This window comes from Aphelocoma coerulescens, chromosome 8 (genome assembly GCF_041296385.1).
Source record: "Aphelocoma coerulescens isolate FSJ_1873_10779 chromosome 8, UR_Acoe_1.0, whole genome shotgun sequence".
Lineage (NCBI taxonomy): Eukaryota > Metazoa > Chordata > Aves > Passeriformes > Corvidae > Aphelocoma > Aphelocoma coerulescens.
Window position 1 is genome coordinate 1,704,284 of NC_091022.1, and position 18,275 is coordinate 1,722,558.

The 18,275-nt window shown below is 49.5% G+C and overlaps 1 protein-coding gene and 1 long non-coding RNA gene across 4 annotated transcripts in view; both read right to left on the reverse strand.

Annotated features, from left to right (window-relative positions):
* RASAL2 (RAS protein activator like 2) overlaps positions 1–5,386 on the reverse strand; it is a 159,559-nt gene extending 154,173 nt beyond the window's left edge. For all 3 annotated transcript variants that reach the window (XM_069022359.1, XM_069022361.1, XM_069022360.1), the window contains exon 1: positions 5,166–5,386. In XM_069022359.1, the coding sequence (XP_068878460.1) occupies positions 5,166–5,331 (166 nt within the window). In that variant the 5' untranslated portion in view covers positions 5,332–5,386. The remainder of the gene's footprint in view (positions 1–5,165) is intronic.
* A 4,778-nt stretch (positions 5,387–10,164) lies between these two features.
* LOC138114276 (uncharacterized) lies at positions 10,165–15,465 on the reverse strand. Its single transcript, XR_011152562.1, has 3 exons — positions 15,319–15,465; positions 13,209–13,312; positions 10,165–10,246 (listed from the first exon to the last, which is right to left on the reverse strand). It is a non-coding gene; the product is annotated as an uncharacterized lncRNA (long non-coding RNA).
* Positions 15,466–18,275: the final 2,810 nt, after the last annotated feature.

An 18,275-nucleotide genomic window follows, 5' to 3' on the forward strand; every position in this document is an offset into this window, starting at 1 on the left:
CCGGCCCAACAAGGTTTATCTTCCCAGCCTGCTTTTGCACCAACTTTCTGGGCAAGTTAAAAATAAACCTCTTGATCAGAAGGGGCAGAAACGCTCGTGAACACTGACCTTCCCTCCTTTCCAACACAAGACTGGCTGCACAGGCACCGTGCAGCTCTCCAGCTGCCTTTCAGCTTTCCAAGGGTCTCAGCCACACCTTCCCCTTATCTCCCACTAAGTCTTTCCTCAGAGCAAATGTTCTCCTGCACGGAACTGCAGCTCCATACACACTCAGAGGCAGCCCAGCTATCTGCACACGTCTCGAGGAGAAGACTCTCGGTAACAGCCACCTCACCTATCAGACTGCCTGGCTGAGAGGCTTTTTTTGGTTTTTACATTAACGACACCGTTCCCACCTCCCGCTTGTCAGACGGCCTCCGGAGTACTTTGTAAGCGAGCTGGCGGAGATGAGCGGTAAGGTTTGGGAGCGGAGAGGACGGGATCCCCCCGCGTGGTTCGGGCATCCCCGGCAGGTCCTGCAGCACCGCAATGAAGATGCCGCCACCTGGTGGGACCTCCTCGGGCTCGGGTGGAGGCCGGGGGGCAGGCGGGACCCTGGGCAGGGAGGGTCGCGGCTCACACTCCCCATCCCGGCGTGCGCAGCTCGGAAAAAGCCGGCCAGCAGCACGAGCAGGGCTGGAAGGAAAGGATCTGCTGACAGCAAGATGCTGCTCGTTCCCAAAGCCTGTTGGTACTCATCCAGAGCAAGATGGTTTGGAAATGGATAATCTTTGCATTTTCAGCTATGACTGCAAACAGTGGAATAAAACAAGAATATAAAAAGAAAAGGTAGATATAAAGCTACTTGCAAAGTCATAGCGAGGCAGGCTGTGAAGAACCAGAAATCCCTCAGAAAAGAGTTGAGATCATTGATATAAAAGAGTTGAACAAGGCAGATAATGAACTGCCGGAATGGATAACTCACAGAAATGGGGCTTTTGAACTGAATTTCACATGATTAGGAGATGCTTCTGCTCAGTGCCCAAGCCACAGCTATTTTTTAATCTCTGCATGACATTACGTACATTACCGTGGCTTCAGTCCTGAGCTCGAGCCTGGTATTTTCTGAAGGCCAATACTTCAAAGCCTGGAACTCAGGTTTGAGGCAGCCAAGAGATGTTTCTGTCTGGTTGCACAGGGTCTAGGGCTTTTTCTGGAGTCGGAGCCAGTGCAGCTCTGTCTGCAGATCAATATCCATGGAAAGGCACAGAGCCCTTCTAGCCCAAGGTTGAAGAGCCTTTTCCTTCTGCCAGGAGAAAGGGGGGTGAGCAGGGTCATTGCAGCAGTGAGGAATGCCTCCAGACAGCCCGCAGGATTAGAGGCCGAGGTGATGAAAGAGTCCACATCCTGTCTGCACGCGAGTTTGTACAACTACCATCGTCTTTTAGCACTGCTGCTAAAAGAGAAAGACATTTCCCAGTCCAGATAAGGCCCCAGAGCAACGATGTCTGTTTGCAGGATGAGCATTCAAGAACAGACTCTTCCCTGTGCTATTTTTTACATATCTCAGCAACTCTTCTTTTGCAATTTTAGCACAGGAGCGTTTGCAGTGAGCTTAGAGCAGGCACATTATCAATGAATCTGACAACCCCGTCACAGAAGTTTGCAACCTGTTTAGACACAGACTGTACATCAGGCAAAAACCGATTCTGCCCCCATCACATGCAACATTTAACATCAATGCTGTGATGCTGGCTTTAGAATTCATTCCTGCAAAATCCATGGATGTTCAGTCAGCCACACCAGGCAATGTAATTGCTCTGTTTTCACAGTTAGCACTGAAAATGCTGTCTATTCAGTTATTGCCCTGCCTCCTCCTCACAAAACCTGTTTCAAAGCAGAGAAAAAGACCTTGAAACATGGGTGGATGCTTTCGAAAGTCAGTTATCAGCTTTACAGAGAAAAAAAAAAAATTCATAGCATTAATCCAGGCAAGACACCTCCCCTCTCCTACCCCTTGCACACATGCCAGGAGTCTGAATGGAAGCCGTCACCCAGAACACATGTCGATACATATTTTACAGAAACATTAGTTGTGTGTCAAAACCAGTTCTTGGAAACATCATCTAACAGCACTCACATGATTTGTGTTTCACGAGCAATTAAACCTATCACTCTGACAAGCAAATCTGCTACTCCTGTCCACTATTCAAACATCACGTTAGAGGAAACTAATTCTATTTCAAACTCCGTCCTTGGGTGAGGAAACTGTATTTCCATGATAATGTCCTGGCTAATTCCCTTAAGCAGAATCTGCTGAACCTCCAGAACACAGAATGAAACAGCCACCCTTGGAACTAGTGCAGCTAAGGCAGGAAATGCAAAAATAGCCAGACTGTGATTTACAGATCTCGTAGTGAAGTCAGACAAGACCTCAGTGTCACACTGAAATCACATCCCAGACATTGTAAAGTCCTACTGTATTCACATCACTGTCATACTGCTGGCAAGCCGCAGAGACCAGCAATAATGGGACTTTACTGCTAAATTCTTTTCTCTGTGCTAACAGATGAAGTTTTACAGGCTCTGCAACCAGACCAGCTCCCCTCATGGCAGTAATTACCCCTTTGGACAAAGTGGATGGCATACCAACACCAAGCAGAGATGCACAGAAATAAACAGCTGTCGGTCTTTAAGTGGCTGCTGAGCTCTTTTCCTTTAAAATACATGTTTCCACTACTAGGGGCACTTTTCAGACAGTCACCTTTCATCTGGAACAACTCCCCCACACAGCGGTTCACATTCGCAGACACACGTGGAAAAGAAATGCAGTGACATCAAAAGCTGTATTTCTTGCCATGCCAGAAAACGCTTCTCCACTTTTCATGTGCTCGATATTCCTTCCCTCCCCCAGCCATTCATGGTGAAATAATTAGTGTTAGTGTTCTCATTGTTTATCAGACAATACAGACAATAAGGCTAAGCTTTCTGCTCCTGTTTTCTTTCGCTATGCTGCTGTGGTTCCTCAAACAACTGTGCAAGGCTTTACTTTTAATCCTATGAATAACACTTGTCACTCAGAGGTTTGTAACCCATATTTAGCTGTGCACAAACATGGCACAGTTTCAGCTTGATTCATTGTCTGCAAACTTCTCCAGATGTGCTCATGCAAGAAAGAAAAAGGCTAATAAGCAGGAGGAAACAAACAAATACTAGCTAATCTGATTGCAATTTCTCAGGGAAGGAGAGAAGACACTACCACATCAGATTCTCTATGAGGAAGAGGGATAACGAGTTGTTTTTAAACACAGACTAGTAATAATTAGTTATTGTCCTTGGGCTACGAGATGTATTTTTACGTGCTTGAAGTGTATGCTGATTTTTATAGCCTGTGAGCTAGCTGGGCCCTGTCACAGGGAATTTTTTCCCATTTATCTACATGTTAGTGTCAAACTACAAGCACATCACAACATATGACTTTATCAACAAGCAATGTTCCTCACTGTGGCTAATTTTGAAACCACATTCCTGCTTCCACTCATGGGAGATACAGCCTTGGGTAACGATCAGATAGGCTGGTGCCAGACATCCTCTTCTTAAGTACATTCTCATTTTACCTTTAGAAAGTATTCTCAACAAACAATCCGAAGGAGCTCTTCTTGACAACAGCAGAGAGATGTTTTTGCATAAGGCTGCATTTTATAGTCTCAGCTTTAGGCTGGGATTAACAAAAGCAAGCTAGGCAAGAAGCAGCAAGCTAAACACAGTGGAAACTACTAAAAATCCCAAACTTCTATTACAATTAATTGTGCTAAGTATAACTTTGCTCATTGATGCACCAGACAGAAAGCAGACAGACAACCTCATCCCACTGCACCAGCTTTTCAAGCTTCCAAAATAAACACAAAGGTCTTTGAACAGACCATGCTCTCCAGAAAACCTGCAGCCTGATCTTCCTCATTTGATATGTGTGGAGGCTCAGGCTGGTGGCACTCACAATAATTACCTGCCATCAGCCAAGAAATGCAGCAGAGTTCTTGCAGATAACTTACTCATGTCATCGTTGTGTTTCAGGAATAACGCAACCAAGTAACAGATCGATGACACCAGTAACAGAGAGCATTTGCTTCTAGTTTTACAGCTCAGGGAGAACCTGGAGAATCTCCTTGGGATTCAGGACAGGGGAGGAAGACAGAAGGGACAATCACCAGTGTAAGAGATGTTAAGAAGTACCGATAAAAAAGTGTTTTTACAGGGTTTGCATAGTCATAGAAACATGGAATGGTTTGGGTTGGAAGGGACCTTAAGACAGTTTTGTTCCAACCTCGCTGCCACGGGCAGGGACACCTTCCACTAGCTCAGGTTGCTCCAAGCCCTGTCCAACCTGGCCTTGAACACTTCCAGGGACGGGGCAACAATAACAATATCAGACAAAGGTAACATGCAAACACACCACAACTGGTGCCTTTTCAAGGCTGGACCATCAAATTTGTTACAGGAGGGAAAACAAAATAATGCCTGCAGCGCTCTTCACTCTGAAACGTGGGAGTAATTATCATCAGATTACCAAGACAAACAAGAGGCAGAGACAAGGAAAAGATAAAACAGAATTTCCACTATTTAGGTGCTGATCGAGAGATTAAATCCGACTGCACTTCAGCTGGGAGCCTAAACAAACCAGAGCCCCGGCCACATAAATCAAGCTAATTTTAAAAGGTTACATACCAGGGGGAGTTTGACAAAGAAGGGGAAACAACCCCGCGTCCTGTACAGCTGAAGATTTTAACATCCTTTTCATAAATTATAAAGGTGCCAATCTAACACAGACCAGTAAGTCTGGGGCCACGGGACCCACCGTATCAGCACCTCCCAGGCCTTTAGTAGCTCATTAATACTAATTAGATCCGCGAGCGCTCAGCCCTGCCGGCACCCGCATCCCGGGCGCACATCCTGGGACTGCGGGCACACAAAAGCTTCGGACGCGGATCCCAACACCGGAGCATCCTGCACCTCGGGAGAGGGAAGGCGTGGCGCGGGGTGAGCCCGGGGCTCCGGGAATGGGGCGGGGAGGGGAGAGGCAAGGAGCCGCGGGGAATTGGGAGCTTTGGCCGCAGGGAGAAAAAGAAAGGGAGAAAGAAGTTGGGGCCGGGAAGTTTTCCGCCGCTCCCCGCCCCGGCGCCCCTCACCGTAGACGCGGACCCAGCCCTGCTGCTGGCAGACCGACTCCCTCAGGACGCGGTCCAGCGCGCCGCCCGCCTCCAGCTCCTCCGAGCCCGGCTCCGGCTCCGGCTCTGCGAAGGGCTCTGCCGCCCATGCCGCCGGCTCTGCCGCCGCTCCCGCGGCCGCCTCCATGCTGCTGTGGGGACGAGGAGGAGGCGCCGCCGCCCGCGCTACGCCCCAGCCCCGCTTCGCCTCAGTGCGGCTCCATCCTCCCTCCCCCGGCCCGCCCCCTCCCCGCCCCCTCCCCGCCCTCCGCGTCAGCGCGGGAGGGGCCCCAGCGCCCCGCCCCTGCCCGCCCCTGGCCTGAGGGGGAGGCGGGCGATGGCGGGAGGCTCTGCCCCCGCTGCCCTCAGAGCCGCCGGCGGCCCCTTCCCCGGCCCCCGGCTGCCGCCGGCACCGCCTCGCTGCGCGGGGCTTCGTGAGGCGGCCCCGGAGGGGCTTCGAGGTGGTTCCTCCCCTCAGCCCCGCCGGGAGAGCGGCGGGAAGGGGAGTCGCGGCTCGGGAGAGGCATTCCAGAGGAATACAAATCAGGGGATAATCCCGCTGGGGCCGCAGCCGCACGCCGCTCACAGCGGCCCTTTCTCCCAGTAAGGCCGCAGGAACGCCAGGGTGATGGGTTGAGGCTCAAGCAGCGGCTGCCGTGGGGTTGCCCAGGCTCAGACCTGCGCTCGCACGCCTGACCGAGACTGATAAATCTTTCATGCACTCACACAGGCTGTTTCTCGCAGGTACATGAGGAGATGTGCTGCAGGGAAAGGAGGACAACTGGCTTGATTAAATGCATTTCATTTAGGGGATTTGCGGGTTGGTTTGTCCTGAATGTCTATTTACTGACCTCCCCGAGTACACCATGTTTTAATTTTCTATTTCCCTTTTGTATTCTGGTGATTTTCCCAGTGCTTAAGGTACACGTTCTTTAAAAGTCTAGAATAGAATAGCTGTGAATAAATAATGCATCCTGCAGTGTCTTTTAAATCATGGCACTGTGACTTGAATTTTCAAAAGGGAAGGTGGGCAAAGGGGTTCAGCTTACGTTGGGTTCCATCCCTGTAACCTCTTGGTCTGAGTCTGTGCCTGTCCATGATCAGTAAGTCCTGGGTGGGTTCACCCAAGTGCTCAGATCCAGTGATTATCTCCATTAGCACAGACGGTGTCCAAGGCCTCGCCTCTGAACACAATTTCTCCATTAGTATAAAGGCACTGACAATTTTTTCTTCATTGAAAGAGCAGTTGGTTTAGTGTGGACCTGTAGCAGTTGTGCAGCCATAAAGCTGCTTCAAAGTAGATACAGCTCCCACATCTTCCAACCACACTCATGTCATCTTGTTTTGCTTTGCAGCAGAGCAGAATAAGAGGGTTCACACTGCAAGTTGTGGCTGAAGAACAGCAACTTCACTTAGAAAGGAAGGACTGTAACTCTCTGAGCTCTGCAGCTGGGCAGTTCCCCATCCATTGCCTGAACCTGAAGGTTTGTCTTAGGAGTTCCCAAAAGCTCCTCTTGGGAGCTGAGCACTTGCAAAGTGGCAGTGAACAGTGCCTTTCTGATCCAAGTGAGTTGGAGAACCTCACACCATATAGTTGTGTCTGCAATGGAAGCTGCATTAACTATTTCAAAGGAGGAAAAAAGTCCTGCCAGCCCCATGATTAATTGATGAAACCTCATTTCTGTGAGCTTCTGTCTCATGCTTGACTGAGAGCTTGACCTGAATCCCGCCCTACAACTGGGTCATTCTCTACCTGGTTGGGAGAGAACAGGATGAGTTCTTCCATGGTGGGCACATGCACCCTGCTGTGATTTCCAAGCTGAGCTGGAAAACGAGGAAACCTCCTTCTTCCAAATGTTAGGTTGTTTCGTGATTGGCAGAACTGGTGTGGTCTGGTTTCCTACAGATTTATACCTGATATCTGGCAGAGGGTGGACACCCTCAGTGAAGAGGCTTGTAGGATCTCGCTGCCTTACCTTGCTGCCATTTTTCATTATTCCTGCAGGAGTTCCCCAGGATTAGCTCTTGGACCTGTATCCCTCTGTTTTGTTTAAAACAGACCAGTGAGTTTGGCACTTCCTGAGGTTGTAGAAGGTAAGAGACAGGATCAGGGGGAAGAAAGATCCAGTGAGTTTAATGGTGTCAGCCTTAATTCTTTGGGCAAAAGGGATTTTAAAACTACCCCTATAATCAGGAAGAGTTAAACCAGGATGAAATCTGGTGAGGATTTGACCCTCCACCACTGTGACGGGGGTGTTTCTGCACAGAAGCAGCACAGCTGGGACACCCAGTAATACTTCCTTGCTCCTTTCCACCCTAAAACATGTTCTGCAGCGTGGTTTCCAAAGTTCTGGGAGTTGAGGGTGTGCAGGATACTCCTTCCAGAGCAGACATCTGCATAAATTGCCATAATAATGCCATAAAGCAGGAGGAAAAGCAGTTTTCCCCTCCTACATGCTCTCTACTCCAGCTCATTCCCACTGCTCCTCATAATATAAAATGTACATATTCTCCCAGCTTATGCTTTAGTGGCCACGATCCAATATACTCCTCAAGGTTTTCCCCTCCTGCTCTCCCCACAGCCCCCTTTGTGGCCAGTCTCCCAGAGACATCCCCATCCCTCACACGAGCCCAGGCTCTTTCCCTGCTGCAGGAAACTCACACGAGTGGACACAGGGGGAAAGGGGGAGGAAGCCTCTTTGGGAAGCAGGAGAGGAGCTGGCGTGTTGTGAGGGAAGGATGTGGCTGCTAAGCTTCTGCCAAAAGCGGAGTTTTAAAAAGCTAGGGTGACACTGACGTAGGAGCAGCACAAGACACCAGCAACTGGTTCCCATCAAGTGAGGACTGGTTGTATCTGCAAGTGTGATGAAGCCATCCTAACAGCAAGGTCTGGAAGGACTGGCTAGTGTGGTTTCTGAAATTCACATGGCAGCAGAAGACAAAACCCATTCTCCAGCCTTTATTCATGGAGTTCAGGGCAACATAAACAATAATAAAGAGCAGGGATGACTAAAATAGGAAGGCTGGTTTTGCGGGCATGACAGGAGCAAAAATAGACATATTTTATAAATAAAGATGTGCTGGAAATCAGAGACTCACAAGTTTCATGCTCACCAGTTCAGCTGTTCTGGCTGGGGGTCTTCTCCACCCATAGTGCTCAGGGGATTTGTGAAGGCATAAATGAGCAGTAATATAAGCACATGCATGAAATTCCCTTCGTGTAAACCAGCCCCATTAGTCGATCTGCTTGGGGATGTCATTTTAACCCACAGGCTCTAGTTAAATTAGGGCTGGGGGTTTGCTCAGAATAGGTGAAAGCCAGGCATTTGAAGAGAGCTGCATGTGTATTTTCATTAAGCCCAAGACTGTATGTGTTGTAGAAGAAATCAAACTACACCAGTGTGACTTGAGAAAAGAAAGCTTTTGAGCTGACCTTCTTCCAGGAGAATGAATTCATGTCTTCAGGAGTGAGCAAGTCTCACTTCAGTGATCTTATCTCAAAAAGAAAAAGGCAATAATAAAATGAGAAGAGACGTGGAGGAGGGCGGTAAGGACAGTGAAAGTGATGGGATAGATACCATATGAGGAGGAAAGACTAGAAAAACAGGGAGACTCCAGTTTGGAAGAGCAAAACCTTGGGGCAAAGAAAGACAGAGAAGTCTGAAGAGGTCAAGAGAGGTCTGGTATGGGCCTGGAATTCCTTTTCCCTTTTCTTCACAACACAAGAGCTTGAAGAGAAATGTTCAGGAGCCAGGACTGAAGCAGACAAAAGGAAGTACTTTTTCACACAACACATAATTACATTGTGGAACTTATTGCCGCAGGATGTCACGGAGGCCAAAAGTATAAACGAATGAGGAAAAAAACAAAAGGGATTACACAAATTCATGCAACCTCCGGCTTAGGAAGTCCCTCAACTGCTGATTACCAGGAGCTGGGAGGATATGCCAGAGGAAGGATCACTTTATACTCTCCCTCTTCCGATATCCCTTCCTAAGCATCTGCAGCTGGCCACGGCCAGGCCCTAGTTGTTGCCCAAGGTGGAGGTTTATTCTGAGCCAGTCTGACAGTGTTTGTATCCTCCTGGGGACTCCCTTATGGATGGAGCCTTAGGGATCAGAGGCATCTCCGGGAGAGATACAGGACTGATCCCTAACTTTGTTACCTCCAGCCCGATGCGGTCATGGCAAAGTCTGTCGTGGCCACTCTTTGCTGATTTAGGCTGGTGTAATTGAGGCCAGATTGAGCCCTGGAACCTTCACAGAGACTCTTCCGCTTTCCCTGCCCATGGGATTAAGCACTGAAATCTCTGTGCTAAAACCCTCTTTGAACGGGGATGGCAGATAATGCGCAAACTGATTAAAAAAAACCCCCAGCACTGGGGAAAGTTAAATATTAAAGAGCCAAGGCCCAGTTTTAACTGCTGCTGCCATCCCTCCTTCATCTCGTGCCAACTGCCTCCAGGATACATGTGCTGACACTGAATTTCTACCTCACAAAAGCGGCCGCAGCATGGGCTTTAAAACTCAGCCCATTAATACTGGGATAGGAAGCAGAAAAATAGAACAAAAGCAGCGAGAGACTCCTCCAGTTCCCACTCTGACCATGCCCGATCCATCTCTGCAGCATCACAGGCCATGCTACCCCTGCCCCAGTGAGGCATTTTGCCCCTTTGACTTCCCAACATTAGTTGGTCTAAAATATTTTGCTGCCCGCTTTGCCCTGCTGTAACTAAACTATAATTTTCCCTAGCAGAGAGGAGGGATTTGGGAGAAACATCTGGTCTCATTTCATCAGGATAACAGCTCCGTCTCTATTTATACACGCGCCGGGATCGTTGTGGCTCTCAGCTGTTCTTCTCCCGACAGCCCCTTTCAAGCTGCCGTGTCCTGCTCCGTTGGGGCAGGCATCGGGTCGAGGCCAGCCTGCTGCCACGTGAAACAGGAACCAGGCCCAAAAATGTGGGCTTGTGAGAGCTTGTCCTCTCCACACTTGGGGCTTGCTGTCTGCTGGGCTGGTGACAATGTGCCTTGATGGATGGTTGTTCCTGTCCTTCTATCCTGCTGGAGAGAAAACAGGGAAAACCCGTCTGACTAGACAGTTTGTTGGAACTGGATGATCTTTAAGGTCCCTTCCAACCCAAACCATCCTATGACTGGGAAAATAATTTTCTCGGTAATCCCAGAGACTTTGCTGGTCAGGGATCAGGCCTGCAATGAGTCAGCCTCATTGGTCTGAATACACAAACTGGCTTTTCTCTGAGGTGTTAGCAAATAAACTGTGACCCTGCCAAGACACAGGAGGCTCGGGGACTCTGCTCGGGAAGGCAGCACGTCCTACTTAATTCACCGCAGTGGGGAAAATCCGCTCTGCTGCCTCCACTCCAGTGCTCGCAAGACATCGCATCTCACCCGGCGTGTTCAGAAAAACCCTCAAGTCAAATGGCCAAGTACCTGGAAAATGAGCACATCGCACGTTCAGCAGCACAAGTCACCGTCTGAGAGGAACGCTCACACCGTGAATGATGATGGGGTGTGGGTGGGCATTAATCATCTCAAGCAAGTCTGTCCCACTGCCCTGCTTTTCCCTCTGCTCCCATCCCGATCCGCTCAGAGCCCCTCGTGCCCCCGACACGCAGCTATTTCAGCATCACTCCCCCTCCTCTTCTCATATGTTATTATTCATATATAATGAATAATCATTCATTGATTATTTTCTTACACTCAGCTGCTAGAGGAGGAACCGCTCAGAGACACCAGGCTTTGTAACCTGAATGAGACCAGCGTTTTCAGATGCTCCTATTGATTGTACTAAGGTTGCAAACTCCCTGGAGCAGGGTTGAATTTCACCCTCTGATGCGATCCTGCCCCTCCGAAGTACTCCTTCGGAACACTGTCCTCAGCTGTGACCTGAGGTTGAGTAGATCAATATTTGTTGACTCAGCTTGGGTCTAATTTTCATATGCGCTGGGTAATCCAAGCCTGCCCGAAAACAACAGATAGGGCCTGTTGCATGAATCAGACAGAAATGTGGACCCTGCCTGAAACACCAGCCTTTCGGAGCAACTTGAGGCAGGAAATATGACTCAGTCTTGGGAGAACATCATCCAAATATAAACCCTGGTGATGCTGTGGACAGTTTGGGGTGAGGGGTGACTGGCTGAAGCCTTGTGAGCTCTTCACTTCCGTGACTTTTCTGGATGAGAAACATTTTTTTCCCCTCATTGAGTCAGTCCTTTTGTGGCACATCAAGTATTTTTGCAGAATGTGTCAGAAGTGCACCAAACCGGCCAATTTCTGTGTAATTGCTGAGAAACGTTCTCTCAACCTAGGCAGAACTATTCAGAGGAGACCAAGGGAGCAGCCTGAGATAACAGCACCTTATCCTTCCAATGGGGTGTTCTTAGGGTGAAATGTGCCTTAATCCCAACCTCTTTATAAAAAGCAAATGTGAAGGCATATGCAGCACTAAATTTAATTTTTTTTTTCCATCCTCATGGGATCTAGGGAGGATGGAAATGAAGAAAGGCTGGTGCTGGAATAGAAAGGTCTGATTTTGGATCTTTTCTCTGGAAACAAAGCTTGAGGAATGGCTGGATGTGGCCATGCCAGGGTACCTGAAGTCTGATCAAAGGCTCTCACAAGTCAGCACAGGACCCTTGTTAAAGAAGGTGGAGCTGCTCAAATCCTCTTCCATGACAACACGTCCCCTCACCTTGCAAGTCAGGAACATCCAGACATAAAAAATCCTTCAGCCTGTGAAAAGCAGTCAGCTGGCTTTAAAGCCCAAGTGACTTTTTTTTTTTTTTTTAATTTCTCCTTTTAGTAGTGGCTGCCTGTCTGCTGCAGCCTCGACTTTAAAACAAAGTAACCAGCCTCCAGCAACCTTCAGAACAGATCTGTAAAACTCTCCAACTGACTCTAACAAGCAAAGGTGAGATTGTGACAGACCTGCCAGCTTTCTCTTCATGGGCTGGATCATCTTCAGGGAGCCCAGGACTGGCACCTAAGAATGTAGCCTTTGAACAGGTCCTTTTTTTGTGATAAAGCCAGTCCCCAGGACACTGGGGAGGTGATGACAACAGATGCTGTGATGAGTCAGTGCAGAAAAGGTCGTGGGATGGACATAGGGTCAGTGAAAGGATGCACTTACTGGACTGTAACTCAGCCAGAGAGGTTTGGGTTTTGTCTTTGAGCAAGAAATGAGGCCAATAAGGAAGGAATGATTTATTTGTCCTTATTTTCCTTGACAGGCTCCTGGTTAGGTGACTTGGCTTGAACTTTGAGCAAAGAGCAATCACTAGATTTATCCACATCTCTAGAATCACAGGCTTCTTTCTCTGGGCTGCCTGTATTACAGATGTTACCAACTTGCCTCCCCTGTGTTTTTGTTCTCCCTTGCCCAAACAGATGGGTTCCCTTCCTTCACTATTGTGAGCAGAGGCAGATGCAAATAAACAGGCACTTGTGCTCTGTTGTGTGGTTACCTAGGGAGGCTGTTGTTTGCGAGCAAAGGTCGTACCAGGACACAAATAATCTCGTTTGGTGTAGCCTGGAGATGGCTCTTCACTCCAACTACAGCCGTGGGGTTCTCCACACTGCACTTCCATGTTTACCATGGGATCTTTCACCAATCAGGAGTGAGCAAGAGCGCTGTGAGATGCTGACACTTCAGAAGAACGGAGGAGCAAACTCCTCCTCTCCCCTCCCAGTCCAGCAACCTATTGTTCCTTGAGATGTTTGAATAAATGAAGGAAAACCACTGCTCTGGAGCTTGTAACAGCTCACACGCACACAAATGCAGCATCCAGCCTTCTCCCCTGTCTGTGAGCAGACCCTGACAGTTGATACACATTCCCTTGCACCACAAACAGGAGCTGCTCGTGCTAGCTTAGGGAATTTCCTCCTGGACCACACAAAAGTAGTTGACCAGAGCTGCCAGCTGTCAAAGCCAAGTCCAGCCCTGCCTCCCACCAGGAGAGTACCTGCAAAGATGCTGGGTTGGAGATGCATCCCTGACACTCACCTGTGAACCTCCTGGGAGCAGAGCCAATCCCACAGGGTTGATGGCCGTGGTGGGCCCTGGTCCAGGAGCAGGCGTCACGGTGACATGGATGAGATACTCAGTCCCTGTGAAAAACACAGAGATGATTAAAGCTTCCTGCCAGTGCTTGTAGTTGTTCAGGCTGCGTTTCAAATAAGATGTAGGAATCCCAAAACTGGGCTGCACGAAAGAAAACAGAGTCTCAGAGCAGGAAGGGTGGAAAATGGCTGTGTGGTGCTTGTCACAGCAGCCCTTCAGCCCCAAGAGTGCAATCAAGATGTAGGATTGCAAGGAGGAGATTCAGGACAGTGGTACAGAGGCAGGCTGGAAATCACAGAAACATCTTGGGCACTTGAGAAGAAGCACCTGAGCAGCTACACCTCCACTCAACACAAGGATTTCGGCACATGACAACAGCCACAGTCAGAGCAGCGATGTAGCTTTGTGTTCCTGAGCAGCGTTCTCTCCTGAGGAGATGGTCTGGGCTCCCTTGGTTACCACGTGAGCCTCAGGTCTCACTCCTCAGGCCTTTGTTTTTCCTGCCACGGTCTCTGCAAGGATTTTGATGCTCTCTCCCACTGGGTGAGAGGGTACTAACCTACCTGGGGATTTATTGTAAGAGATGAGCAGCAACATCCCTCCAGGAGGTACCTGCTGCTCATGCTGTGCCTACGTAGCATTTGGGGCATCAGATATTCTACCCCAGTCAGTTAAGAGTGTCCCAGGAAAAAAACACTGCCATGCTTTTCCAGGAATAAAGCAGGCATTTGGAGCACAGCTGACAGCAGTGCTGTCCATGCAAGAGGGGAGAGAGTCCTGAAGGTGTTGAGCAGATTGGAGCAACACTGGGCTGCTGCAGCACAGGGAGAAGACCAGCAGCACAGGATGGTACCTTTTTTACAGTCCCTATTCTTCCCTTAATTAAAAGCCTAAGTGATGGCTAATAAAGATGCTCCAAAACAAATAAATTGAGCTGCTGCTGTAATTAAGTGGCTTTTGCAGCATGCAGTGAGCCAGACCCATCTGTGTGGTAGCTCAGCAGAAGCCAGGAGGGTTCCACAAGAGATTCATTTCAATTGCATCTGAACTGCTTCAAGGTGGAGATGACCATCCTGTTTCCTACACTGCCAGCCAAGAAACACCAGCCAGTCCCCCAGACAGTCATCCTGGGCAGAGGCACGGTCATTCACAGACATTTAAGTTGGTTGCACCTGCCTTCATGGCAGGTACATTGAGGTGAGACCTTCCTTGCTTGTGGGAGGGAAGCTGGAAGGTGGTGGGAAGCTGCATTTGTTTCTCTGGGCAGAAAATACCACAGCAATGACACTTGATGGCTGTGCCCCTGGTTTTTAATCAGGGCTGTACAGCAGAGACAAGAAGCAATTACTGCTGGCCATTTGCTTATTTGATGAAATGAGCTGACAGGCTCCCTGTGGCAAAGTGCAGCAAAAGGCTTCTCAAGTTGTCCACTTGAGCTCACAGGTAAGGGCTGACACCTGGCAAGGGCACATGTGAAGGACAGCGTAGCAGAGAGAGCCCACGCTGTGATGGCCCTGCAGATGTACAGCCTGAATTCCAGGAGCCTGAGCTCCCAAACCACAGCTAATGCTCCCACAAGCCTCCACTGTCCAGGTGTGCAGTGCCCAGTCCTCTCTGCAGGTACAGTCCAAAATGTTTAGGGCTTCCTGTGTGTGAGTGCACATTTTTGCCTGAGAAATACTGAGCGTCCAGGAGCTGCATCGGGTATTTTTCCTCCCACCTCTGTATTTTCCCTGGGCGTGTAGTCTCAGCACTTCTATGACCACGGATGGTATTTGAAAAAAATCCACTTGTCCCAGAGAAGAGTCAGTTCATGGCCCTTTTGCAGGATTCCAATCCAAGTTCTGCATGATATTTAGTACCAAGCTGGTATAACTAAAAATGGTACCAGCACTCAGCTTGAGCCTGCTCCCTTCTCCTTCACGTCACCACAAGGCACCAGGGCTAGTGGTCATGGCCCTAGTAAGAAAGGCACTCTCTCTCTAAGCAATAAAACACCACCTATTGGAGCTAATCCTGGAAGGAAGAAGGGGATACACAGAAAATCTCACACCCATTCAGTTGCAGTGCATCCCTCACTGTGGCACATCAGCTGGAGCCCTGATCGGGGCGCAGATCCTGTCTCTCAGTCCCACTGCTGTTACTTTGCTCTTTAGAGCTCTTGCTGGATTTCGTGAGAGGAAGCCACCTCTCTTCCTGATCCGGAATGCCAGACAAAGGGGTGGTCACATGCAGACACGCTGCTTCACCTGCAGATAAGGACGCGCAGGTGCTGTGATCACCTCTGCCAGCTGGGGCTGCCTCCAGCACAATCAGCCAGCCAAGCCCACCTCGTGCCAGGGAATACGCCTGGCGTGGCACGGGCTGGACAGCCACGCTGTGCCTGTGGCACAGCCACACCCAGCCCTGGCCCTGGGTCTCTGTCCGGCAGCTGCTGTGCGGAGCAGTAACTGCTGGGTGTGCTCTGGTTTTCCTCTAACAAATAGCCATACTGATTTCTCCACCCCAAATTTTTTGTCTCATCATCCCTCCCCCACATGCATTCCCATCTGCCTTCTGGACAGAGAGTTATTATAAGATGTTTCAGCCCAAGAAGCACATTATTTTCTCTGAAAATAGTTTTCTCCAAAAATCATGTGCAAATGGCAGCGCAGCTTTGGAGTGCAAGATCCCCAGAGGGGAAGGGACAAATCTGTGGTTAAACTGAGGGATGGAGAGTCAGCATATCAGGGTTCTCATCCCCTGGTTTTGTGAGATCTGACTCAACCCATGGCCCCTGAATATTTGGTTTCCCCATTGGGAAAACCGGTGTGGTGACACACTGCGATGGCAGCACACAGCCTTTTTCTGCTGCCGGGAACCACCACAGGCTTCTGCAAAGGCACTCTCTCACTACCAAAAAGAAAAAAAGTAAAAAAAAATCAAGCCTTTGGAATCCAAAATGCTCCTCTGCAAAGTTTTCAACTGGTGTAGCTCACTGGAGCTGCAAAGATCTACTTAGATACTCTAAATATTTACCCAGCATTTTTATATTTACCCAATATTGAAAGTGATCAGTGCCCAGTCCCCTGGGGATGCACAGCTGTGCTGGGAACAGGACTGTGAGGAGCTGCAATGACCCTGTTGCCTCTCCAGTCCCCCCAAGCTGGGACAGAGCATCCTTTCTTTTTTCCCATCTTCTTTTCCCCATCATTCATCTCTCCCCTTCAGCACCCTCTGGCTCCCCCAGGTGTGCCTGAGCTCAGCCCCACACAGGGCTTCCTTTGCTTTCCCCCCAAGCCCAGCACTGAAGATCTTTGCTCCCACACCACCATGCTGGAGCACTCCAAAGGTACTCCTCGGCTTTAGCTGTAAGAGCTTTATGAAACACTGCCCTGGCGAGAGGATGGTAGAGCCTTCCCTGCTGCAGGCTCTGCTGTTCATCCCTGGACAAGCCTCCTGAAGAGGAGATGCTCAAGGCTGCCGAAGTGGCAGAGCTCCTGGTCATGGGATGCCCCATGCCCTCCTCTGCAGCCCCACAAGGTACAGCAATCACTGCAAAGGCTTGTGGTGTTTATTGGATCACCGAGAATAATCGAATACCTTTACACTGGGGAAGGAAATTGCGTCATGTTTCTCAAGGGAGCCTGTACCTGCCCTGCCTGGCTCCAGGATTTGCTGTTCCTCTGCTCCCCTCTTTCACCTCCAATCACCTTCCTCTCCATAACCCACTCCACTTTGGATCTCTCCTTGTCCCCTCTACAAACACTGACAGGGTAGTGGCCACCAGCTTCACACACCAGAGAAAGCCCTGCTCTAGGAATTTGATAGTGCCTCCAGCCCCCTCTCCAAACCCTCTGCCATGGCCATTTGCCCTGAAACCCTCTTTAACATGAGAACCTGCTTATTAGCATTTGGGCAACACCTTACAACAGCATAAGCCCTGCTTTGCAGTCAGCCACTTTAAATGCTGCATTAGCAAGAAAAAGTTACTTCTGTTCACTGCCACCTCTCCAGGCTCTTATCAAGGAGAACAGAGAGTCTTGGACTCCCTTTAACAAGGGTGGACACTGAATTGACACAGGTGACTTGGCCAAGATCTTTAGGAGGAGAAGCAGCAGCAGAGCTGGAAGATGTTGTAAGTCCCATCCCAGTGACCTTACCTAAGGACAGAACAGAACCAGAAGTTACGTGCATGTTGCAAAAGGTGTAGAAGACTGAAGAAAAGAGGAAGGTCAAATCCAGGATGCAAGGCAGTGTGATGTTCAGATCTCCCTCCCCTCCCACATGTCACTTACAGTGTCTGCCAGTCCATCCCAGCCTACACCCTCACCACGGTGGAGTGTTCAGGATGTTTGCCATTGTCCTTGAAAAAGCAGAGCTCTAAAAATGTGAGGTTTTAATTTTTCCCAAATATTTGCACCGGGGAAAGGGGATGCCAAGCTTAAAATCCAAAAGGCCTCGTGTACCTGCACCCCCCAGGAGCTAAAAATCCTCACAAGTCTCCTGCAATGATCAAAGACTAAAAGAAAAAACATCCCAAATGGAAGCATAGCACAGAACTGTCCCAGCACTACTGCTCCTCAGTGCTTGCTGCCCATTTCCCACCGCCTCCCATGGGACAACATCCCCTGGATTGGGAAGACCATGTGGAAAATCTGCCGAGCCTCATGTACCTGCACTAAGGAGCTAAAATCCACAGAAGTCTCTGTAAAGATCCACCCAGGCCGGAAGAACAAACACCTTTCCATGCCTGGGCGATGCTTACGTGGTCCTTTCTCGCACCGAGCTCTTCATGCTGAGCCGTCTCCTTTGGTTTCCCAGTCCGTGCGCGGTGTCTCTCGTGCCTTGATCACAATCCTGAAGTCCAGAGGGGTGAAAATATTCGGTATTCCCGGAGAAAGGCAATCCCTGCCCAGTGAAGCAGCGCGGTTGCTGGGCTGTTGCTGCCATCTTCTGCCCGCCTGGAACTCCGCCGCTCACAGCTGCCCCCGCCTCGGCCCCTGCCAGGGGAAAGGCGCTGAGGAAAAC